Source organism: Corvus cornix, chromosome 1A (assembly GCF_000738735.6).
Source record: "Corvus cornix cornix isolate S_Up_H32 chromosome 1A, ASM73873v5, whole genome shotgun sequence".
Lineage (NCBI taxonomy): Eukaryota > Metazoa > Chordata > Aves > Passeriformes > Corvidae > Corvus > Corvus cornix.
In genome coordinates, this window is record NC_047057.1 from 3,596,982 (window position 1) to 3,621,840 (window position 24,859).

The following is a 24,859-nucleotide window of genomic DNA, read 5'->3' on the forward strand; positions in this document are numbered from 1 at the left end:
ACTGTAATGGGATATAATCTAATCTAATATGACATAATATAATATAATATAATATAATATAATATATAATTTTATCTGCTGTTTTGTCCCAGAGCTCACATAGTAATTCTGTCATTTGCATTGAAGCTGCTCAGATGTCTCAAAAAATCCTTTCTTTGTGGAAGAGTGGAAAGGATACTCCAGCAACTTTTGCCAAAAGGTGTCTTCCTCGCTTCTTCTCCCCTTTTGCTTTGCTGTCTTACTTTATCTCATCACCTTAAGTACCCAAAGAACTAGGGAGGCCAAAAACCTGTTTCAAAAGCACTCAGGATCCATAGAACGTACATCTGAAAATATCAACAGATGTTCTCATGGGACTAATTTTGGAAAATTAGAACTATTCCACCAGCAGCTATGATCCTTTCCCAGCAGAACAGAGAAAAGGGTATTTGTGTGGGTCAGGATCCAACCCCAAGGTCTCTTCCAGCCCCTGTGGGTTGGCTGGGTGGGAGGGCCCTTGGAGAAGCCCAACACTGCTGCCTCCATCATGCTGAGAACCAAACTTCACCTCATTTACTATAAACAGACAAACTGGGAGTGAGTTCTTGCTGAGACCTTTTGAAGTTTTTGGATACTGCAAGCTCTGTGCCTAGCAGGAAATTAGTCAAACATCACGGGAAGCTACAAAAGCAAGGAGTGACCCTATCCAAGCCAGGGCTGTTATTGGGGGCAGGGGTGAGTGAAGACACTATTTGGATAACCCTTGCTCAGGCACCACAGCTCAGACTTGCGTTGCAAGGCAAATATTTACCTACGGCCTAAACAAAGTCAGCGTTTCAGAACTTTGCTCAAAATGCTGCAAAAACCTGGGCTGTTTCCTTGAACTTGTCTCAGAGAAGGGAAGAACTTGTGTCTGTACCTGTGCAGGCTGTTCTTAGGAGGAAACAAGTGGGAAGAAAATGAAGTATCTGAGCAGCTTCCTGGTTTTGTTCCTCATTTGTGGAGTCGGAGGCTTTGATCTTGTTATCGACGACATCCCAGATGTGAGTATTTGGAGGCAGGGCCCAGGGCTCCCTTGCTTGCTGAAGTCCACACAGAAGCTGCAGTGGGAGCAGAACTGGGTCACTGCTTCAGAGTTCTCTTCTACTTTTAACTGTAAATATTCTGATAATGTCATTTGTAGTGTTGTTCTTTTAATATTACTGAAGTTGGGATAGTATGAGAGTAATGCCAATTTTCTTTTCAAGCTGGTTTCATGTTTTGGCTTTAGTGTTGCCTTTTCTGGTGTGGTTTTAACCTTTAAACATTCAAGTGGGCTTCTACACTCAGATCTTCAGCATATTTTATACCCTGTTTCCATGGAATAAGCAGAAACAGGGCACCTAGACATCTTTGTGGATGGAGTCTCCTGTGTGGAACACTATGAACTTCAGAAAATCTTTGCATGGAATTGGGTTATTGTTAACAGGAATTCAAATATGGAGTGAATATCCTATTGACTTTACATTCCTCAGCAGAGGGATGAGATAATTTATAAGAGACTCTAATTTCTTGGCATAATACAATGATGAAAAGAAGTATAGTTATAGCTTTGACTCTGAAACTGAATCTAAATTTAAACCCCCAGGGTCAGGTGAACTTAGATTTGGTGTCTACACCCATTTCCACGTTGTAGTTTTGAAATGTTTCTGTGAAGTCAGCAGTGATGATATGAGGCTTTCTTTTCCTTTGCAGAACTAATAAAAATCTTCAGTGAGCTGGGATATCCTATTTTTCTTTATTTTTACAGCCATTTTCTTGACTCAATGAGATTTTAAAACCAGGTTTGTAATTCCCAGGAAAAATATTCCAGACCTGTGGTTCTTACTAATTGTAGATGCCTTATCAATTTAACATCAATGTGCTTAAACAATTTAAATTCATTTTATGCAAGCCTTTGTATGTATGCTATCACATAAGTTGCAAAGGAACTCATGCACTTAAATTTCTTTATTTCCATAAATAAAACTCATAACAAAATTTAATTAAGAGTATTGCTGTGGTGTGACCCACACTTCTAAATGAATCAGTGCAGCTTTACCCTTGGAAAAGACCTGATGTTCTTTTGCTGCCAGTGGGAAAAATGTAGTTGTCAGGTAGATTGGTATAAAACCAGAGAAAATTTCTACTGGTTTGAGCAGAAATTCTCTGAACTTACTGGTTTGAGTGAGATCAGTGTCTGAAATGCTGTAGTTTCCATGGCTAGACCCGTCCTGATGATAATCATCTGCCTCTTGCTCTTTGTGGTCATTTCATGTTAAATATTACTCCTTGTTTCAGAGGGAAAGGCTGTAAAATGATGGTAAAGGTCATGATCTTATAGGAGTTTATAGAACTGGTTGGCCACTGAGGGAAACTGAATGTGTGGGGATTTTGGGCTGAGATGGTTTGTGCTTTTGCTCCCCATTTCCATCCAGGGGAGGTAAATTCCTTTTAGAACTCTCCTGTAAAGTGCTAATCAATAATAAATCAAATTATAATCAATTAAATCAAACAGTAAGGCAGCAGCAACTCTTTCTTTCTTCTTCTCTCCCCTCTAGGAAGTGGAAAACCTGATTGATCTAGAAATTGATGGATTTCCCTCAAGCTCCAAGGCGAGAAATGGCAGGTACCAGGTACAGTACCCAGAAATGCTTCAAAGAGGAGGGAAGCCAGAATGCCTGGGAGCTCTCTCCAGGTATCTTGTTCCATGTCCAGGGTTGTGAGTGTGCAGTCAGGTGGGCCCAGCTGGTCTTTATAGGCATTGAGACTTCCATATCTCTGGTTGGGATCTCTTAAGCTCTGCTCTCCCTTAAGCACAACAAGGCTTTGTTCTGCATCTGTGCTCCTGGGGTGATAAACAATGGAGATGCTTGTCTAACTTCATGTGTGGGGAAAGTCCCATTGATACTGGTCAGGCTTTTCCATGAGAAAATGGAAAAGGACTTCAGACACTGACAAGTGTAGGCTGAAAACTTTCAGTCCATTCATTCATGTTTAACTCTGGTCAAAGAGCGACACTCAGTGATGAGCTGGTGGCATCTGAGACCTGGGAAGAAAATTTGTTTCCAGCACACTGATGGGTTGCAGGTTATTTTAGTCTGTTGGGTTGGGAAACAGAAACATTTAGAGCAGCATTGCAAGCGTTTTTCTGTGTTTTACACAGTAGCAGTTAATGATAATACTCATGAAATCAGTTGTTTGAATGTGTTAATTTTTCATTACACTGCATGAAAGAAATTATGATCAGAGTGGACCTCGTCCTCCACCAAGCTCTGGTGCTGCTTTTCTTGAGCTTGTTCAATGTAGTGAAAATGAAAGATCCTCTTGAGTAATGTTGGATTTCCCAGCATCTTTCAAATTACACACAGGCAAACCTGATTTTTTTTTTTTATCCTAAGGCTTTGGATGGAACTTATTGATACCTAAAACCTGCAAAACAGTGGAAGAAAATGGCAGATATTAGTATGAGTATGAATCAAGCCTGCTCACATTTGCCAGTCCAGTACTCAAATAATTTAATCATGATCTAAGCATGATAATGAAATCCCCCCATTGTTGCACTTCTTCGGGGCATCACTTCTTTCCAATGTGTCTGTATCAGTGCCACATATGTTATGTTGCCTTTGTTCCCAAAATTTCTGGATACATACAGCCACAGACATATGCATGCAATAATTTGCAATTCTACCACTGGTTTCATTATACCAGTTACTGCTTTTATTCCCATACATTATTTCCCATCCTTTACCTATGAAATGAATCTTTGCAAACCAGTAGAACTAACATCTCAGCTGCTCTTACATTAGCTGAGTCACAGTAAAATATAACCAATGAGATTAAACTGAACTGTGCAAATCATCTTGAGACAGCAGCTCCTGGCCAGCGCAGGCACAGAGTTATTTACTGTTCATTGCTAAAGGAAGACTGTTTCCCATATTATTTTTTCAGCACTATGCTTTTCTGCATAGAGCTCACCAGTTCATTGGCAACAAGGCAACAGAGCTCCTTGCAGGCCCTATTGATTGCCTCTAAATACAGAGGATGGTTTTCTAGGTACAGATAAGGTGTTCTGCTATTTTGCTCCTGAGTAATTCCCAAAATGCTGTGCCTCAGGTATGTGAATGGTCCTCGTGACCACAGCAGCAGATCGTTCCATGGGCTGGAATGCAGGTGACCTTGTGAACCTCTATATGGTGGTGCACAGCTGTTATCTCTGTTTTGGAGATAGATAATGTGTCTAGACCTGTGATGCACCCTGTGAGGTGGGATGTTCTGCAATAGAATCCCCAGATCTGGGTCCTGATCTCTGACTGTCCAGAGGCAGGTGAGATCACACCTTTTTCCTTACTGTTCTGCCTGCCTAGTTTGCCCTCCAAGAGAAGCAGCACAGGAAGGACATATGGAAAGAGATAGGGTGGAATGATAGAATCATGGAATGATTTTGGTTGGAAGGGACTTTAAAGACCATCTTGTTCCACCTTCCACACCTTCCACTAGACCAGGTTGCTCCAAGCCCCACCTGACCTGGCCTTGAACACTTCCAGAAATGGGGCAGCCACAACTTCTCTGCACATCCTTTGCCAGGGCCTCACCACCCTCACAGTGAAGAATTTCTTCCTAAATCAGCTGGTTGGAGACTCCCCCAGCTCCCAGCATATAAATGTAACCAAACAGACAAGGATTCATCTGCTGCACTATGAAGACAAGCTCTACCAATTCTGAGGTCTGAAATTTCTCTTCTTGCATCCCACAGTGAGGCTCCCCTGAAAGGAGTGTGAAGAGGCTGCAATGGATTTGGAGTGTGTTTAAAACTGCTTAGGAAATTACAAGAAAACAAGTGAATTATGAAGGAACAGCACCTCAGAGAACTGGAAGGGCATTCCAGGTAGATCACAGAATCACAGAAACATGGAATGGTTTAGGTTGGAAGGGCCCTGAAAGATCACCTAATTCCAACCCCCTGCTATGGTCAGGGACACCTTCCAGTAGACCAGGTTGCTCCAAGTCCTGTCCAATCTGGCCTTGGACACTTGCAGGTCACATCTTCTATCTAGTTTCTCATGTTGGGTATCTGCTTTTCAACATTTTTTGTGCCCCAGTAGAAAAGAAATTTATGTCAAATGCAGAACATCTGTGATTCTGCTCTCCTTATTTTACTAAATAGCCACAATGTCCGTGCACAGTGATTTGAACAAAGATCGCTGTGAAGGGTTAAATATCCATAGCCTGCCCAGGTGTCAGGAGAAGATGCATCTCAGTACGTGAAGACAGAGCCCAGCATCTGTCCTTCAAACAGTTCCTGAGGCACATGTTGTCTTCATTCTAATTAGCAATTTGCCACACATGAGATACAGCTCAAGATCCTGTTTTGTGCAGTGATCAACAGGTCTGGATGTGGTTTAAAAGCAAGGAGCAGCCATGAATCCTCATGCTGGAAACACCAGGCGCCTCGTGTGCCACAGAAGTCCCTGTTGTCAATAATCACATCAGCACTCAGACCTGAATGGAGGATCTTCAAGGCCAGGTTGGATGGGGCTTGGAGCAGCCTGATCCAGTGGAAAGTGTCCCTGCAAGGGAAGTGGAATTAGAGGATATTTAGGGTCCGTTCCAACCCAAACCATCCTGTGATTCTGTGTTTCTATGATTCTGGGGTTCAGGTACCTGAAAATAAAGGTACAGCTCTGTTCTCCTGACCTGTTGGCTGCCCTCGTCAACCCCTGAGTTCCCAGGGGTATGGCTGGCCCACCCCATGTCTGATTTCTAACAAATCCATGGAAGTCTCTATGTGTGCCAGTGATAAGCTCCATCTCCATCAGTGCCTCCCCCTTCTTCCAGGAACAATCAGGCAAAAAACCTGGGCATCCTGAAAGCTTTAACCACCATTCCTAAAGTGGGTCAGGAGCCCTAAGCTGAGAACCAGAAAAGTACCCCCATAAAAAAAATAACCCCTCTGTGCTAAGGTGTTGGTCTTCTCTTTCTAAAATTAAATTTCTTTCAGTTAATGTTGGTCTAATTTTAATTTGTATTCAAGCTGGTGGTGTTCCCCGTGCCAAGGGTATGTGTGGGGCCAACAATCATTCTTCATGGTCTGTTTCTTTATCAGGTGTGAAGGTACAGTGCACCGTACAGTAAAGTTTGTGGGGTGTCAGGATGGACTGAGACAAGATCAGTCCATCAAGCTTTGCAGAGGGTCTCTAGAGAGCCATGAACTTCAAGATCTTGAAATCCCAGGCAGAATGGTTCAGGTAGAGCCTTTAGAGCTGGAAAACAAAAACCTGCTTTTGTTCTCAGGCAGGCAAAAATCTTGCAGTGTCTCCATCTGCCTTTAAAGGGCCCTTAAAACCATGTCTTTAAAATGAACTTGTTGTGACATCATCATCATCTCTTACACAGCACAAGATTTCCCTAGAACAGTATATTAATTAGTTTCAAATGAAGTTAACAACTGCAGAGCAATCTTTGTGTGCATCATGGGATTAAAGATGTTTTCATGGTCATCTTCCATGGTTTTGGGTCCTCTTGCCTGGAGAGATGAACTGGCCTAGTTGTGATGATAATATGAACGTAGATCTCTCCATTAAACAATTGCATCTAGGTGAGCCAAATTCCCTTTCAGGGGATTAATATTAATATTCCATACGTGAAGGGGATTTTTTAGGGAATTAAACTGAATTATTCAAATGGCCACAAGATGTCAGCACTTCGCCATAGAAATTTCAAAATGGAACAATTCATAAGGTGGGGGGGAACCACAATCATTAATGAGCAATTTCATCTAAGTAATGCACACATAACTAACTTCCATAGGCACAAGAATGTAAATGTAATATCGATTACACAATGGATTTTTAAATTCATAGATATTGCACATAATACATAAATAAATATTCTCTAATATAAATGACAACAAAGTGAGCTAAAGAAGTCTGGGGTTTGAGGTTTTTCCACTTTTCATAGAAAAAAAAAGAACTTTCCTGTTAAAAACAAGGATGTCTGAGGATGACTTTCTGCCAGCATGATTTGCATTCTGGTAGAATGTTTTTCTAGAAGAGAATGTTTTCTTCTAAAAAAAATAAAAGACAGAGGAAGAAAGCTGTCCTGTTTATGATAGGCTCTGAGGCACAGCTGGAAGATCACATGCTTCAACATCCCATGTAGAAATACATAAAATAAGACAAAAGGAATATTCACACTTAGTCTGGGAACTCAAACCAATTCTCATTCATGTCCAGAGAAGGGCAAACCCAGCAAGGGTCTGGAACACAACACAAGTCTGATGAGGAGCAGCTGAGGGAGCTGGGGGGGCCCAGCCTGGGGAAAAGGAGGCTCAGGGGGCATCTTCTGGGTCCCCACAGCTCCCTGACAGGAGGGGGCAATCAGATGGGGGTCAGGCTCTCCTTCCAGAGAACAACAGACAGGATGAGCGAAAACAGCCTCAAGTTGTGCCAGGAGAGGTTTAGGTTGGATATTAGGGAACAATTCTTCACTGAAAGGGTTGTCAAGAATTGAGACAGGCTTCCCATGGAAGTATTGGAATCACTATTGATGGAAGTGTTCAGAAAACATGTAGATGTTTTGTGGTAGTGCTGGCAGTGTTGGGTTGATGGTTGTACTTGATCTTAGAGGTCTTTTCCAGCCTTAATGGTTCTGTGATTCTCTATGATTCTATGATTCATGATCTTAGAAGATAGTTTTAAGACACTAATCCCTGTCTTGAAACAGCTAGTCAGTGTTCTTCACCTTGCTGAAATATCCCCTCCATGTTCTTCTTTTCCAGAGGAGCACATCTGACTGGGGCTACGTTGGAGATCTGGTGAGTATTTTTCTTCCTCTGTGGTAAATAATACTGAACAAAGTGATTTTCTAGTTAACCATTTTTTGGAAATCAATCCCTCTGTTTGTTCAGTTCCTTGTTTTTACTGCTGGTTGGGTATTAACCTATTTTCTTTAAACAGAGAGCTGTTTGCACAATACTGTTGATACATCTGCTCTTGGAGGGAGAAGGGTATGGTAAATATGAAGAAATAAGCATCAAAAGTGATTAGACAAAGACAATGTCTTAATAAAACACTTTAACACTGTTTTCTCTCGGCTGTGGTTTAACCATTTATAACACTAGGTCAGTAACCAATGCTTCAAGTCTCCTCTATTTAGGACTGTTATTGAAAATGTGAGCTCTCTCCTCCTCATTATATGATGTTCAGGATTACTGTGTAGCTTTCCATGCTGGATGGCACTCATAGAGTCATTCCAAGGACTCGTTGTGTGGTGAAAAGCAAGGAAAACATTCCAGTTTAATAAATACCCTCTTCCAGCTGAAAAGTTATAATGAACTTTATTCACGTGAATATCCTGCCACAATTGCCAGGTAGAATATGGAGATGTCCTGAACTTGAGCTCATGTCCCCTCTAGCTGCCATACTGTAAGGAGCAGCAATTAAAAAGTAGCACTGAGTCTATAAAAATGATTGATATTGTCCTCTAGGGCATCTTTTCCAGCAGTGCCCTGAATTTATAGAGCAATTTTGTCAATTGCAGGTGGAGGATGATGACAAGATAGGTCTTTACAGCTACAAGGTTCAATCCACCATCACATCTCGGTTGGCCAACACAATGATCCAAGCCAAGATGGTGAACAATGCAAAGAGGCCTCAGCCCATCGTATTTGACGTGCAAGTCCCCAAAGGAGCTTTCATTGACAACTTTACCATGTAAGTAGTGGTCAGGTATCAGCCTCACCCTCTGGAAGCATTCAATGAGCTGGAAAGGAAGTATTTGTAAAAGCAAAAGGCTCTTACTACTTTCCAGGTTCGGTGTAATTTTTGCAGGCTTTCTCAAAGAAAAAAGGCTCATGTCATCAGTCAGTCTGTCTGTCCAGGTCTTCCTCTCCACTAATTATTGAGCTGTTGGTCAATATCAACGAAACTGGACAAAAGTCTCAAATAGACTAAGCCCTCACCTTGCCAGATCAAGGGAGAGAGACCCAAATTAGAGCCCTCACTGAACAGAAACTGGCCTGGCTCAGTACCCATTCAGAGAGGCAGCAGCCAACCTGCTGGTCAGGAGATGTCCTGATCCATATTCCAAACCAGCCATGACTTCGGTAAGTGCCTTCCCTGCCCAAAGCATGGGGAAAGTGTGAAGGAGGTGGAGGAGAGCAGGTCCTTCTCAGAGCACAGTGGTTCTGGCTACTTGAAAAAAAAAGCAGGTAGGGAAAAAGATAGAGCTCTAGTGAAAATCAGACTTCATTACTTTGGGGTTAAACAAGAGCCTTGTTATTTCATTTCCCACCAGCTTAGATTGCGCTGATGTAAACTGACGAAACAGTCCTTGATTGTAAAGTTGTTTCTTTTGCAAACTGACTGTGCTTCTGTCTCCTAGGGATATCAATGGTATCACGTTTACCAGCCATATTCGGGAAAAATCTGAAGCCAGAAAAATGTACGCTCAAGCAAAAGCCAAAGGCAAAGCTGCTGGAATAGTCAGGTATAAACACTTTGGCATTTGGGTTTTATACTGAACTTACTCACAGGAGAACTGAGATGACCCATCCCAGGAAGAGATAGATGAGGGGAAATCCTGAGATGGAAAATGCTTACTTACAGCAACTCTGATATTTAATTATCATGGACTTAGACTGTGTTTCTGCTTTCAGCTTGCTAAAACACCCTGTGCTAACAGACAACTGCAGCTCCCTGATAGAGGCCACATTTAGAATCACACAGAAAAATCCTCAGTCTAGACCAAAGTGCAAAGAAGTTTTTTCCTCTCCTTGTATTTTCTCAAAATAACCCCACAGCTGACTTTTCAGGAGCAATGCCTTGGATATGGAAAACTTCCAAACAGAAGTGAACGTGCCCCCAGGAATGAGAATACAGTTCCAGCTTCACTACCACGAAATGATCCGAAGGAAGCTGAGCTCCTACGAGCACGTCATCTCTGTGAAGCCAGGACGCCTGGCCAAGCACATGGAGGTAAAGCAGAGCTGGGGTGTGTAGGTGAATCCTTGCTGAGAAAGCACCCACAGTTCTTGGGGAGGTGTCTCTGCCCATGGCAGGGGACTTGGAACTGGATAAACTTTAGGATCGCTTACAACCCAAACCATTCTGGGATTCTAAGACAAATCATGGTTGTGGAGGGACAGCCAGAGACCATCAGATCTCACAGGACGCTACCTCATGAAGTTGGGAGTTTTTGTGAAAAGCACTGTTCCAAATAAATAGAGAGTGTTGTTTGTTTTCCTTCAGTCAAGTCAAGTTTACACAAGAGTATAGAAATGTCAAAGCTTGTTTGCCCAAGTGGTTCTGACGTGAGTCAGACATGATTCAGGAGATTCTCAGCTGTGTTTACGAGTGGAGACAGGGCACATTTGCTCCTCACCATCCCACGTTGCTCCAAGCCCCGTCCAACCTGGCCTTGAACACCTCCAGGACTGGGGCAGCTCTCCACACTAAATGTCCTCCCTTCCTGCCTTTAGGTGGATGTCCGCATCATTGAGCCACAGGGACTTCGCTATGTGCATGTTCCTAATTCACTCGGAGATCATTTCGATGGAATCACCACCATCTCCAAGGGAGAGAAAAAGGTAACCGCTCACAGATGGGAAAAAGCACAAATCTTCAGTTTTCACACTCACTCTATGCAGTCCTGGCACTTTTTGTACATGGAAGCATGCAAAAATGCAGCAAAAGTCTGTCTCTATTTCCTAAATAATATGCCAGGCAGTATTGTTTCTTGATGTTCAAATTCACCCCCATTCCTAATATAGCAAATTATTTCAGAGGTAGTATGTGTCTATATTATGCCTTATCTTCTCAGGAAATTTCAAGTTATCCAGTTAATACAGAAAAAAAATGCCATAAAGTCTGCATGATCAATCACATGACTAATGAAAATGTTTCCTACTACTCAATCTACAGACAAATTCCAATCTTTTGTTTGGGGGAAAAAAAAATCAATTAGAAACCTATTAGAAATGTTGATAAAATTATGGATAGTTTCAACTAGGAAAATGTTAAATAAGCCAACGTATTGCCTAATAGAAAAGGTTTGCACAGCTCCAGTTGAAAGATTTGGTGCTGTAGATGGGTCATGTGATTTGTGTCACAGTTGCTACTACAGAATCAACATATCCAGGCAAACCTTAGTGCTGCTTTTCTTCTCAAGTGACGAAGTCTGTTTTCCACAAATAATGAAAGCAGAAAACTGTTCAGTGAAATCAGGTATTTCATGGAGAGGTGGACTCTCTTTGTGTCAATCATCCCCCTCTCACACAACTCCTGGTTGACTGATGATCTCTCCTCGTTTCAAGGCTCATGTTTCTTTCAAGCCAACAATGGCTCAACAGCGAAAATGCCCCAAGTGCTCATCCACGGCCGTGGATGGAAATTTTGTGGTGCAGTACGATGTGAACAGAGAAACCACGGGGGGAGAACTGGAAGTAAGTGTGTCTGCTCAGCTGGGACCAGAGATCTGGGAACACAGGAATTGCTGCCCTTCAGCAGGCTGTGCTAAACTTCATCCTTCAGGGGAATGAGCGTGAGGACGAGCTCTGTATCCAATTGAAAGAACAGAGGGATTTTAAGTGGGCAGAATGGATTTATTTAATTTATGACTAAGACATGGGCTTACATATAGTAGGAGAAGATTCCTGTCATGTCCAAAAGCCAATGTCTTTATACCTGGCAGCACTCTGGTGATTTAATGTAGAATCAGAGGATGGAGCCATTGGATGTTGTACCAATACATCACAAGGAGACAACCAGAACATTACTATTTTTATGTTAACATGAAGCTGAGTTATGAGGTTGAATTATTACAGGCAGAAGAGTCCTTTTTAAAAGCATTTTTCATTCCTCCCTATGCTAGTGCATGGAAGTTGTGTGAGAACCAGACTCTGCTTTTATTGAGTAAAAATGGTGTAAGGCTACACAGATGTGCAGAGCTGAAAGCTGGAATTGGCCAATAAAGAAGAGGAAAAGACAATAAGGAAAAAATAATTGGCTCATTAAGAAAATAAGAATTTTCTGCTCTGTTGTTGTTTTGAGTTTTCTGAAATCTTTTCTATCACTCACTTCACTGCAATTCTTTTATTTTGCAGATTTTTAATGGGTATTTTATTCATTTCTTTGCTCCGGAAAATCTTGATCCACTGCCCAAAAACATCTTATTTGTTATAGATGTCAGTGGTTCAATGTGGGGACTGAAAATGAAACAAGTAAGTGTTTTACCTCTGTTGCAAAATGAACCTCCTGCCAACTTCCCTCATGTGCTTTTCCATGCAATTCTGTAGCACACTGGCATGTAAAATTACCAGCTCAGTTCTTTACACTTTACTCCACTGAATTTGGAGAATATTTGGAATCAAAGACTTAATGATTTTACCCTTTGTTTATAACACTTCTTCCATATTGTAAGGAAGAGGTGGTACCAGATTTTAACTCTAAATTTAAATTTTATTTGACAGATCACAATATATTTTTCAAAGGCTCTGACCCCCTTTTTCTATAATGTTCTATACTGAATCCTGGGAAAGTCTCAGTGGCGATACTCCATCCCTGCTTTCAAAACATGGATGAATTATTGACAGCCCTCTGAAGACCACTACAGATTGTTTAGACAACATAAGCCATAGAGGGGTAAAAAAATGCTAAAATTAAGATATTTTAGTCTGCAAGAGAAAATGCTCTGAGAAAGATAATCAGCCTCCAAATATGCAAGCAACTGTTCTGAAAGGGAAACTCATCAACTGACATTCCTGCCCAGCCAGACTAGAATAAGACGGAATCAGATGGATTTGCAGCAGGAGAGATTTATGTTGTATATTAGGAAAAACTCTGTAGTTCTGGGTGAGGAGTTTGGGAGATTGCATATCATGTGTCACTGAAAGGTTTTAAAAACTGACTAGACAAACATTAGCTGGGGATCATCCAGGTATATCTGAATTTCCTTCAGAGCACAATAGTAAGGCTTGGCAGATTGCTTCCTTGGGGAAATCAGTGTTGCAAAACTGGGATACAGGCTAATTGTCACTTGTTTAAGTCACACATCTTCTGATTTTACTCTTCCTAACTGCAGGTTTTTGTGTTTGTTTGGTGAAATGTTTGACATTATGCAAGAAGTGCAAAAAAGGAGAGATTTGGACAGCAGATGCTAATTTGGATTTCAGTGCTCATGTGCTTATTCCACAGAGGTGACTATTTGCCTGTGGTCACCAGCTAAGAAGAGGCTTTCATAAGCAGGAAGCATAAACCTGTCTTCTCTTAAATTTCTCCTCAGACCATCGAGGCCATGAAGGCAATACTGAGTGAGCTGCGTGCTGCTGACCAGTTCTCCCTGATCGACTTTAACCACAATGTCCGGTGCTGGAGAGATAATCTGGTCTCAGCCACCCCATCGCAGGTGGAAGATGCTAAGAAGTACATCCAGACAATCCATCCCAATGGGGGTATGAGGTTTTGATTGCAAGGTGCTAACAGAAGTTCCATATCGCAGGAATGGGTACCTCAGACAGCCTTCAGACTGTCAAGAGTATTCCTTCAAAGGGAGTCTGATTCTCAAGATAGAAAAAGCATGCCTAAAGAAGAGCAAGAATTGCAGTTTATTGTGTTAGGGGACGTTTCCTTCTATGGCAGATAGAACATAGACCACAGAACAGCTGCCTTTAATCTACCTTACCTCCTGCCTCAGAGATCCCAGATATCCTTGAGAGATCAAGTCCATCTCATAGGCCTGGATGAGCAGGCAGATGAAATATTCCCCAAGCAGGGAATCACAATCACTTGCCCCTGGTTCACAGCCGGCTGAATACGAGCCCGCAGTGTGCCCAGGTGGCCAGGAAAGTCAGTGGTGTCCTGGCTTGTATCAGCACTTGTGTGGCCAGCAGGACCAGGACAGTGACCCTCCCGCTGTGCTGGGCACTGATGAGGCAGCACCTTGAGTGAGTCCTGTGTTCAGTTTTGGGCCCCTTTCAACAAGAAAGGCATTGAGGTGCTTGAGTGAATCCAGTGAAGGGCAACAGAGCCTGGAAAGGGTCTGGAGCACAAGTCCTGTGAAGAACAGCTGAAGGACATGGCTTGGTGGTGGGCTGGGTTAATGGTTGGACTCAATGACCTTAATGGTTTGTTGATTCTATGAGCTACTAAATGCCATGTGGGCAAGCTGTTTATCTTTTTTGTGCCTTCATTCTCTGCCTGATAAACAAGGACAGATGCCCTTTTTAGCTGTACAGGTCTTTGGAAGAGGCTTATGATGCTTTTAATCTGGCACTCTCTCTGAAGTGCAGTTCTGGTTTGGTTATTCAGTTATTTGTACATCAATAGCGTGGAGAGGCTCTCCCTAACATCAGAGCCCTCTAGTGCTGTGGCACCTTCATTTCCAGAAGTTCTCACTAGAATGAACATGAAATTATAGATTTGTCCAAAATCATCAGTGGGCTGGGAATAGGAAACCATGCTGGATATATGAGTGCCTGACTTTGTTACCCCAAAGGAATTGACAGATAAGCTTAGAGACCAGCTATCATCCAGCAAAGCCAGTTTCAGTGCAGCATTTTACTATCTTGTCTCTGAAGCTGCTGATTTTTTCTTTCTTGACAAAGAAAATACCTATTTTCTGACTGCTCAGCCTTCAGATTTCTGTTCCTCTCATACTGATTTCTTACTCTGCCCCTTCTATGCCACAAATCAAACCTTAGATAAGCTCAGCAAACATACACCTCTTCTTGTTCAAGGAGTGGACTGATAGCCAGAAAAGGAAGTTTTTCCGTGCTCTCATTCAATCACCTGCCTGCAAACCCAGTAATTCTCCCCACAGCAAATAGTTCCCAACACCACAAACGGTCACACTGGAATTAGTGAGGGGCAATGGAGGGGCCTCATGAGGATGACAGCCTTGGGTGAAAAAGGGAACCAGAGTGCAGAAGGGTGTACCTAAACATCAAAGAGGAGGGGTTTTGCTGCCTTGATCTCAGCTCTTGTCAGTGTTAACTCCACTAGAATCTTAGAACCGATCTGGATTCAACAAGAATCAAACTTGTTTTCTTCACTGTGTCTTTGACAGGCACAAATATCAATGAAGCTCTTCTCCGAGCCACTTTCATCCTGAATGAAGCCAAAAGTTTAGGCATGTTGGACCCTAACTCAGTCTCCATGATTGTACTGGTGTCTGATGGAGACCCGACAGTAGGTAAGGATCCTGCTTTGGGTGAGAAGAAAGGCTGGTGGGGTAAGCCTGAGAAAGGCAACAAGTAGATAATTTGGCAGGAAGTTAAAGAAAAATTCCATTCATCTTTCTTCTGATTCTTTGTGCTGCCCCTTTGGCAAGTGCTAGAAGTGCCATGGGGCTTTGCACAGAAGCTTTCAAAAGATGAGCAGCTTGTTATGCAGGTTATGAATTTCTTGCAATTTACAGAGGTGCACAAGTCGTGTAGGACAGGTAATCAAAACAGCCTTAGAGAAACTGGGCTTTTGTGCAAGCTGGTCTAGTGGAAATTGCCCCTTCCCAGGTCAGGGGGATTGGAACTGGATGATCTTTAAAGTTCCTTTCAACACAAACCATTCTATGAGTCTATGATTCTACACTTCTACAAAAATTTCTTCTTCCCATGACCTTAGCCTGCACAGATCTATGCAGTCACAGACATAACATCAAAATCAGGAAAAAAGAGTGGAAAGCAAATTAATTTGGATTGGATTTGGTAGAGGTCAAAGCAATTGCTGACTTGAAGATGTCCGCTTCAAAAAGTCTGCCATTAAAAATAAGCCTGAAAAAAACCCCAGTCTGAATGATGACAGAGAACATCTTAAGTATGACAAAGTATAAATAAAATCTTCATGGAGGTATCTTAATCTGCAGAGGTCTTGAATCACTAATTCTGGGAGAACTCTAGATGCGCTAGAATTACAAATCCCCAAGAAAGTTAAGAGCCCTGGATATACAAAGAAAATGCATCAGACACCAAAAAAAAGCATCCAAAAGAATTGTCTTCAGTGAAAACAAGTTAATCTCTATCCAGAAGAAGCTCAAATGTTGCTGTAGGCAATGGAAATTTGGCATTGAGCTTGCTGTCTAGATTTCCCTAATATCCAGAGAGAACCAGAGACACAAGGGAGAGCAGGAATGTGCTCACCTCCATGGAGACTTTTCTGTTGCTCAGGTGAGTGTCACCCTTTCTGTGTCTCCAAGGTGAGCTGAAGCTGACAACAATCCAGAAGAACGTGAAGCAGAGCATAAAGGATGAATTCTCTCTCTTCTGCCTCGGGATTGGGTTTGATGTAGACTACGATTTCCTGCAGAGAATCGCAACTGACAACCGTGGCATGGCCCAGAGGATTTTTGGAAATCAGGAGACTTCTCTCCAAATGAAGGTGAGTTTCTGCCTCATGCCCTCTGAAACTCTCCTGTTCTGTTCACAGCTGTAACTCCACTAGCAAGAGGGTCTCAAAACCCACCATTTCCTCTGAGAATCCTGCAAGATATCAATCACATTTCAGCTTAAGTGGTCCTAGTTACAGTTTTAATAATATCTATAACACATACTTTACTTCCCTGAGTAGGAATAATATTCTATAAAACAGCCTTAAGTATACAAAAAGATTTTCTGAATTAAAATTAAGGCCTGGTGTTACTTTAGGCCATTTCCTCACTAACAAAAAGCCTAGATACAAATGCTAAATGATAATCCAGACCTAGCCAATGTAAGAAAAATTTCAACTCTAGCTCTGGCTCCAAATCTGTGAACAGGAATTGCTGCTGATCAAACTCTGACATCCTTATACTGTTACTATTCCCTGATTTCACCATCTGTACAGGAATTAGGTGGGAAGTATCTGGGTGTCTTACACAGCAGCCCAGAGCTGACCAACTTGATAATGGATTGAGGCCACACTGTGCTCAAGACTTTTAGGTCTAGGAAAAGCACAGCCCATGGATTTCTGACCATCCTTTAACTTTCACAAGATTTGGACCAGATATTCTTGCTGTACCCCCTTACAAGTGTGCTAAGGTCCAAGTATGAAGAAGTCTGCATTCTATGAGATGAGGAAATTCCCCCTTGCTCATGAGGGCTCCAGGTTCTGTCACCCTCTGTCCTTTCAGTAAGAGTGGCACGTGCGGGAGGGTCACTTCATGTACAACAAACTCACTTCTCTGTCTCCTTCCCTCTCAGAATTTCTACAACCAGGTCTCCACCCCGCTCCTGAAGAAGATTCAGTTCAACTACCCCCAGGAGTCAGTGTCAGATGTCACCCAGAGCAGCTTCCACAACTACTTTGGTGGCTCGGAGATAGTAGTGGCTGGGAAGGTTGACACGGAAAACCTGCAGCACTTAGAAAGCATCGTCACAGCAACTGCAGTAAGTGAAGGTGTCCCTGGGATACCTGCTCCAGGGATTTGGGCTGGTCCATTCCCTCCTGTGTACAGTCTCCCTGCTGAAGGTTAATGCCAGCAGAGTGTGGTGTCCGCTTGGGTTATGGGTGGGAACATGGGAAAACTCATGGGGAGATTTTTCCAATAGGGTTTCACAATAGCTTCGCGCACAGCCAGGAATAGTCACTCCCTGCACCCTGCAGCCTGCCAGATGAACTTCCCTCTAATCAATGTACTAATTTTGTCTCAATGGAGACAAAACCATCGGTTTTCCTTCATGCTTTGTGGAGATGCAGGAGTGATCCCCTAAGGTAACTCCTTTGATGTCTGAACTTCCTACTGTCAGGGAGTTCAAGCTGGTGGATCTATGGCATGTCAAGTCTTAGCACTGCCCTTGTTTGTGTGATGAGACTTTTCAGGGCTGCTCTTCCAGGTGGAGTGGGATGGGAATATTACATCCAGATCTTTCTTTCTGAGGAGGAATGGAATTATCTGCACTCTTAGAGGGCTTAGGAGTTATCATTTGCTAGTTGCTGGAAAAAAATCAAACATTTTCAATCTTCTTTCCTGCCAAAACACAGTGCAGTCCAAGGGTCTGTGGTAGAAAGTAGAATTTGGTTTTTGTTCTTCAGTGGATTTGGATGTGAAAAAGCCTGAGGGGAGCATTACAGAGCTCTGTCAAGAGCATCTTCTTTTGGCATGTGGCAGCACCTCTTGGGCTACTGTTAACAGCTCCTTGAGCTGCTTTAAGCCACTGTCACAGAAGTGTCTTTAACAGAAGACACTCCTGCTACATCTTCCCTCTCCGTGGCAGTCAGGCCAATGCTGCTGGGACTTTCTGATCTAGAAGTGCCTAACAGCAGAGCCAGAGTGGGTCCATAATCCCAAACAAGAGGTGAATTCAAAGCACCCTGTTCTCCTGGCTCCCCTCCCTTATCTTTCTCTCTCTCTGACTCCACAGGCAAATGCAGAGCTTGTCATGGAAACCCTGAGAGATGTTGAAGAGCTGGATGGATTCATGAAGAAGGACAAATACGCAGATCCTGACTTCACCAGGAAGCTGTGGGCCTATCTGACTGTCAACCAGATGATGGCAGAGAGGTGGGGAGAAATGTGCTCAAAGAGTCCTGGCTGTGGGGCTGAGAGAATGAAATGATGGAGATTTGCCCTATAGAGCCTGAGTGAGAGCCATGGAGCAGTTCAGGACTAATCCCTTCAGCCTTTCCTTCTTGCAACACCACTTGGCTCTGTGACCCCTCCATGGTGGAATTGCCATGGCAAGTGCCCTGTACAGCTGCTAATCAGGAGTTCTGCTTCTGTTTCTACACAGAAACGCAGCCCCCACTGCAGCTTTGAAGAGGAACATCACCAAATCCATCCTGCAGATGTCTCTGGACCATCACATCGTCACCCCCTTCACAGCCATGCTGATAGAGAACGCCGAAAAGGATGAGATAATGCTGGCAGACCAGCCCAAAGACCCCAGGAAGGGCTGCTGCCCAGGTCAGTGTCTCACTCTGACCGTACTGTGTCTCTCATCTTGTGTGAAAGCAGTCTCTGGTCTGAATTAGGGACACAAGAAAGAGGATGCTGACAGAGATTTGACCTGTGCAATCTTCTGTCCTGCTGCTGTCCCCCAACTCCTGTTTCCTCTTACTCCTCTTCAGAGCAGGGTCAGCAGAGGTGAATGTCAGCCCAGCATATTAAAACAAACCAAGTTTCATGGATTGTTTAAGATCATGTTGCTTTATGAACTGAGTGGGAGAGAGAGGACAAGTTCTTTTTTCCTGTCTCCATCATGGCAAAGGCACAGAGAGCTCTAGTACAAATGAACATGATCACAGTTGTTGTATTAAATACTTGCACTTCTTTGCAGCCTTTATTCATGTGGGTCATCCCAGAGCACGCAGGAAGAGTCCTGCCTTTTCTCATGTACCTCAAACTCAGGACCAAAGTCAGCAAAGCTTTTACCATAAGCTGAATTTTTAAAATTCAGGTTTTTACTTGGCAAAACATTTCAGCCCTTACATTGGAGGCTTTGCAAAAGTGGGGACTGCCCTCATGCATAAGAGATAAAAAGCCAGGCTCCATATTTTCACCAATAAGTTATGGTGAGCTATCTACCCTGCCAAGTCATATTTTACTGGTGAAGACACTGGAGCGAATCCAACCTTATGTCATTACACAAACCTGTTGTAAATGGTGTTGCACCTGCTTTACATTAGTACAACAACATCAGGCTTTGATCTACTGCAGCAGTCTAAAAATTACACTATTAGATATGTCAGCACTTACAGAACCCTAACTGTGAGTGTCATCTAACAGGTACTCTGGGATTAACTCCAAATGCACCCAATAACAACAGAGGGATCCCAGGCTGGGCCAATGTCACAGATGTGCCAGTCAGCTTCATGCCTGAGCATAGGAGCCCACCTGTGTCCTCCCTGAGCATCAACAGAGGTAAAACCTACAGCATTTCTCTGCAAAGGAACACCAGACACATCAAGACTCCTTGCCCAATGACTCACTACCATCCCTAGAAGTGTTCCAGGCCTGGCTGGATGGGCATTTGAGCAACCTGGTCTAGTGGAAGGTGTCCCTGCCCCTGGCAGGGGGGTTGGATCAATACGGTCTTTAAGGTCCCTTCCAGCCTAAGCTTTTTCTTTATAAATTATGGAGCATTTTTGGCCTTGAATAGATGAACCTGCAAAAATATGCTGTAAGCTACAAGGACAAAACTATTTGGATCCTAATAGAATCTGAAGTATCTAAGTGACCCCATGAGCTGCTGTGTGCTTTCCTGAGGCTGGGGCTCTTTGCTGAGCTTAACTTCAGCTTCTCTGCAGTAGCAGAGTTACCTCCACTGTAAATGACAGATGAAAGCTCTTGTAGAGTTACTGCTGTAGTAAATGGCAGATAAATGTTCTGCGGTAGATAAAAATCTCTGAGTGCACTTGTGACTGATGGATCCTGTTAATTCTTGGGCCTCTGCCACAGTTCAGTGCCTATTTGAGCAAGCCAGCTGTGAGAATCACTGCCCATAAACACGGTGTTACTACAATAACTCTGTGTGCAATTAGTGTATTTATGTAGTGATCACACAAACAGCGCTCAAACTCCTTCTCAGCACAGGGAAATGTCAGCCACCACCAACCCAGCAGGAGCTGGGCAGAGTTTTGCACTGCAAGACAAGACTGGAAGCAGCTGCCTTCAGTGATGGGTGCAGGTGTTTTGTCTCATTTGAGGCAAATTTTAAAGAACATACGACTTTCAGAGGGGCCCAATCCTGCCAGGGTGTTAAATATACTGTGAGAACAAGTCCTGGATTGTATTCCTCAGTAGGATTAGTGGGCAGGATGTGTCTTTACCTGGCATCAGTTTGGTCCACTGCATTTGGCAGCTCCCCTCAAGCCAGGAATGTCACATCCTTCCCTTAAACCAGGGAACTGTATGAGGAGGTGGTGTCAGAGGGGCTTTTGTGAGGAGCATCTGAGAACTTTCTTAGCTACCTTAGGGTGGAAAGAGCCCTCATTCTACTATGAGGAGTCCCAAAAAGTGATTCAAAATCTTTTTGAAAAGACTTTGTGACCCTCCCCTCTAGTGCTGACCTGCCTCTCACACTTGTTTTTTTTTTCTTTTTCAGTGGACAATGACCCACATTTCATCATACACCTGCCCAAGAGCCAAAGGAACGTCTGCTTCAATATCAACTCAGAGCCTGGGAAGATCCTGAACTTGATTTCTGATCCTGGCACTGGTAAGGGAGTAAAACTCGGTTTATTTTACAGCACAAATTTCTTCTCTCAGGTCTGAAAGGTGTTCAGAGGGAGGAGGGGAATTGCCTACAGGGGGGACTGTGTGCTGGCAGGAGTGTGGCCAGCAGGCTGAGGGAAGTAGTTATTTCCCTCCACATCTGGAGTATCATGTCCAGTTTGGGCTGGACTGAATTCAGTGGTAGCCATCAAGATGATTTTGGGGCTGGAACAGAGGACAGAGAGGGAGGGGCTGAAACATCTGGGTTTGGTCAAGCTTAAGAAAAGAAATGGTGGATCCATGGTGGATCTTGCTGCTGTTCTCAATCACCTAATCAGAAGGTGAAGGTGAAACCTCACACATCTCCAAGGTGCACAGCTAAGGGATAAGAGCCTACAGAAACAAGGTGCAACAGGTGAAACTCAGAGTAGGAGAGAGCTGCTGGGAAAAATCCTTTCACTGTGAGGATGGCCAAACACTGGGAAAGGAGCCAAGATCATGGAATAACAGAGCAGTTGAGGTTGGCAAAGACCATAAAGATTATCAAGTCCAAATTTTAACCCAGCACTCCCAACCCCACCACAAAACCATGTCCCCAAGTGTCACATGCACAAGTTTTTTGAACATCTTCAGGGATGGTGACTCCAGCATTTCCCTGGGCAGCCTCTTCCAATGACCACCCTTTCAGTGAAGAAATTTTCTCTAATATCCAATCTAAACCTCCCATGGCACAACCTGAGGCCATTTCATCTTGTCCTATGCATCCCTTACACTACACCTGAAGGGGTTTTGCTCCTACTCCCAGCAAGATCTAACAGCAATTCCCACCAGATTATTGTGCTAAGGCATTGAACAGCAGCATCAGGAGGCAATTTAATAAATTATTCTCTTCTCTTGGCTGGAAAAATGAGAAAAACAGGGGGTCAGAAGGGTTCCTGTTTCTGTTGATGATGTCGTGCTCCCTGTTGAGATCAGAACTCCAAGCCTCCAGGCAGCGCTCCAAGACTGAGGCAATGTTTCCTTCACTGCTCTTCACAGGAGTTGTGGTCAATGGGCAGCTCGTCGGGGCCAAGAAAGCAAAGAATAAGAAACTTAACACATACTTTGGCAAAATTGGGTTTTATTTCAAAAAGAAAGGCCTGAAAGTAGAGATAACCACGGAAACGATAACACTGAAAGATGGTTCGTATGCCATCACACTGACCTGGGCTGACACAGGGCACATCATTCGGAAACAGTGAGTTGATAATTTTTTTGCCTGTTCCCGCCTAATGCTGTTTGAGATACTCTGAGGGTTCCTGCCATGCCGTGATTCACATCATCCAGGAGAGCTTCCCCTGCAGATTAACAGCTATCAGCCATGCTGGACACTACAGCACTGTTTAGGCAGCAGGACCACATCCAGAGTCTCCATTCACTGTAGAAAGATCTTAAATTTTTAGTGGAAATTTGGTTGCCTCAACATGGGGAGGAAGCATCTGTTTGTTAGGCACTGTCCTGCCAGACCTCTGGGTACCTCTCCCAAGGCTCAGGGGTTTTAATGGATCCTCTGACATATCTGCCATCCCCATGGGATTGTTCTGGATGTCCGAGAGCATCTCAAGGGGCTGAGAGCTTTTGTGAGGGCAGGTGAACTGACACTGCCCCTTGGTCCCTCTGTGCCAGGCTCCTCATATCTGTGAAGAAAGAAAGCAATGTTACCATCACTGTGGGGGAGGAGATGTCCTTCATGGTTTTGCTGCACCGCGTGTGGAAGAAACACCCGGTGAATGTTGATTTCCTGGGAATCTACATTCCTCCTGAAAACCAGTTCTCTCCTGCAGCCCATGGGCTGATAGGTAAGGGCTGGGGGCTGCACAGTTGGAATGGTGGGGCACTAGGAAGGGGTTTTGCTAGATCTTTGCATGAATTTTATAGACTCATAAACCTGTAAAATATCCTGAGTTGGAAGGGACCCACAACAAGTCCAGCTCCTGCACAGGACACTCCCAATAATCTCCCCATGTTCCTGGGAGCATTTTCCAAATGCTCCTTAACTCTGGTTTGGTGCTGTGACCATTTCCCTGGGGAGCCTGTTGCTGTGTCCAACCACTCCCTGGGTGAAGAACCTTTTCCTAAAATCCAGCCTAAACATCTCCTGGAATATCTTCATGCTGTTAATTTGTTGGTGACTATGTCCTGATGGAAAAGGTGTGGAAATAAGTGAAAAAGAGAATAGGGAAACTCCTGTAATGTCCTGGAAGCCCCAAGGACACTGTGGAACATCAGGGACCAGGAGATTATTCCTTATTCCAGATGGGGAGGGTGTTTTCAAAACAGACCTGACTAGACTTGGTGGCACAGAAACAGGGCTTTCACTGCCTGGCTAAACTGGTGCAGGTTGAAAATAAAAAGACCAAAACAAACCCCTCAAACCTTTCTGAGAAGATTTCTGCACAAACATCTGTAATTCAGCTCTTCCCTAAGTGACAGCCCTTTCTGGCAGTGGTATAATACAAGAGCAAGGCCTCAGTTCATAGGGAAAATCAACCTCCTGAGTCCTGGACATGCAGGGCTCCTTTTGAGGAGCAGAGGTTGTTTTCCCAATTAGTGACAGACAGAGTGCCCCATGATCCATGCAGGATTGGTTTGCCTGCTGGAGCTACTCTGATTTTCCAAAAGTGCCTGGCAGCAGCTGACATGGAACTTCAAAGGTCAGGACACACAAACAGCTTTAAACCTCTCCCTGATCAGGTCAGTTTGCATCTGAACCAGAAGTGTCAATCCACCACCAAACACCTGGGCAAGCTCCAGAGAAACCACAAGCCATCATGGAAGTGAAGGGCAACAAGTTCACTGTTACCAGGTAGGAATCATGTGCTTCATTACTCTCTTTCTAAATCAGCTCTGTTCTTAGAGCTGCTCAGCATCTGATTTTGTCAGGTTCAAAACGTGACTGGAACCTCCACAGAAAGGCCCCTGAGGTCACAGAACTGTAAAATTAATTGTGTTTTGTGGTTATTTCTGCTTCCTGCTGGCGGAAGACACATCTCCCTGCTTTGGCAGAGCAGCACCAATATTGAGCAGGATGCCCAGTATCTCCTTGTCTTCTTGCCATGTTGTGACCCTGCTTTGGGTGTCCTCTCCCTGCAGGGGTGTGCAGAAGGACTACAGGACAGACCGTGTGCTGGGCACTGATGTGCTGTGCTGGTTTGTGCACAACAGCGGCAAAGGCTTCATAGACGGCCACTACAGAGACTACCTGGTCCCCCACCTCTACAGCTTCATGAAGAAACCCTGAATGTTCCAGTTTATTACAAAAAATTCCTATCTGCTCCTTCGTGCCCAAACGAGTCCTCTGAGCAGCAGTCAGCCTGTCACACCAGGGTGACTGGAGGCAACCCCAACCACTGTTTGCCTTGTTTTATCAGTGTTTCAAAGACATGTAAACTCCCTTTTCTGCTAAGAAATGAAATCTGTAATAAAGTGACACGCTGGGTTGGAGGAGGTGTCTTCCTCTTGCTGTGTCTGATTTAATGGGCTGTAAACTCCATTAAAAACTTCTACTGTTTTCTAATACCCATTTCATAGTAGAGGTGTAACAGCATTGTGGCTCCTGCTGTGCTTAACACACATGACCAGATTTAATAAGTATTTCATACTTACACCTTTGTGTTTTCAGACTGCTGGGAAAATGTAAGTTCATACAATGTTGGACTGGGCAAAAAAAAAAGGATGTTCATTGAACAAAGGAGATTTA

At 43.7% G+C, this 24,859-nt stretch overlaps 1 protein-coding gene across 1 annotated transcript; it reads left to right on the top strand.

Annotated features, from left to right (window-relative positions):
* Nucleotides 1-811: 811 nt before the first annotated feature.
* Nucleotides 812-24,606, top strand: ITIH2 (inter-alpha-trypsin inhibitor heavy chain 2). Its single transcript, XM_010407812.4, has 21 exons — nt 812-1,022; nt 2,559-2,633; nt 7,778-7,813; nt 8,539-8,711; nt 9,382-9,486; nt 9,812-9,974; nt 10,478-10,585; nt 11,312-11,440; nt 12,101-12,217; nt 13,279-13,447; nt 15,061-15,186; nt 16,186-16,367; nt 17,168-17,353; nt 18,329-18,468; nt 18,698-18,870; nt 19,693-19,827; nt 21,011-21,124; nt 22,159-22,357; nt 22,786-22,958; nt 23,854-23,965; nt 24,253-24,606. Exons 1-21 carry the CDS (start codon nt 939-941, stop codon nt 24,398-24,400), a joined length of 2,847 nt encoding a protein of 948 aa, XP_010406114.3. The 5' UTR covers nt 812-938; the 3' UTR covers nt 24,401-24,606.
* The last annotated feature ends 253 nt before the right edge of the window (nt 24,607-24,859 follow it).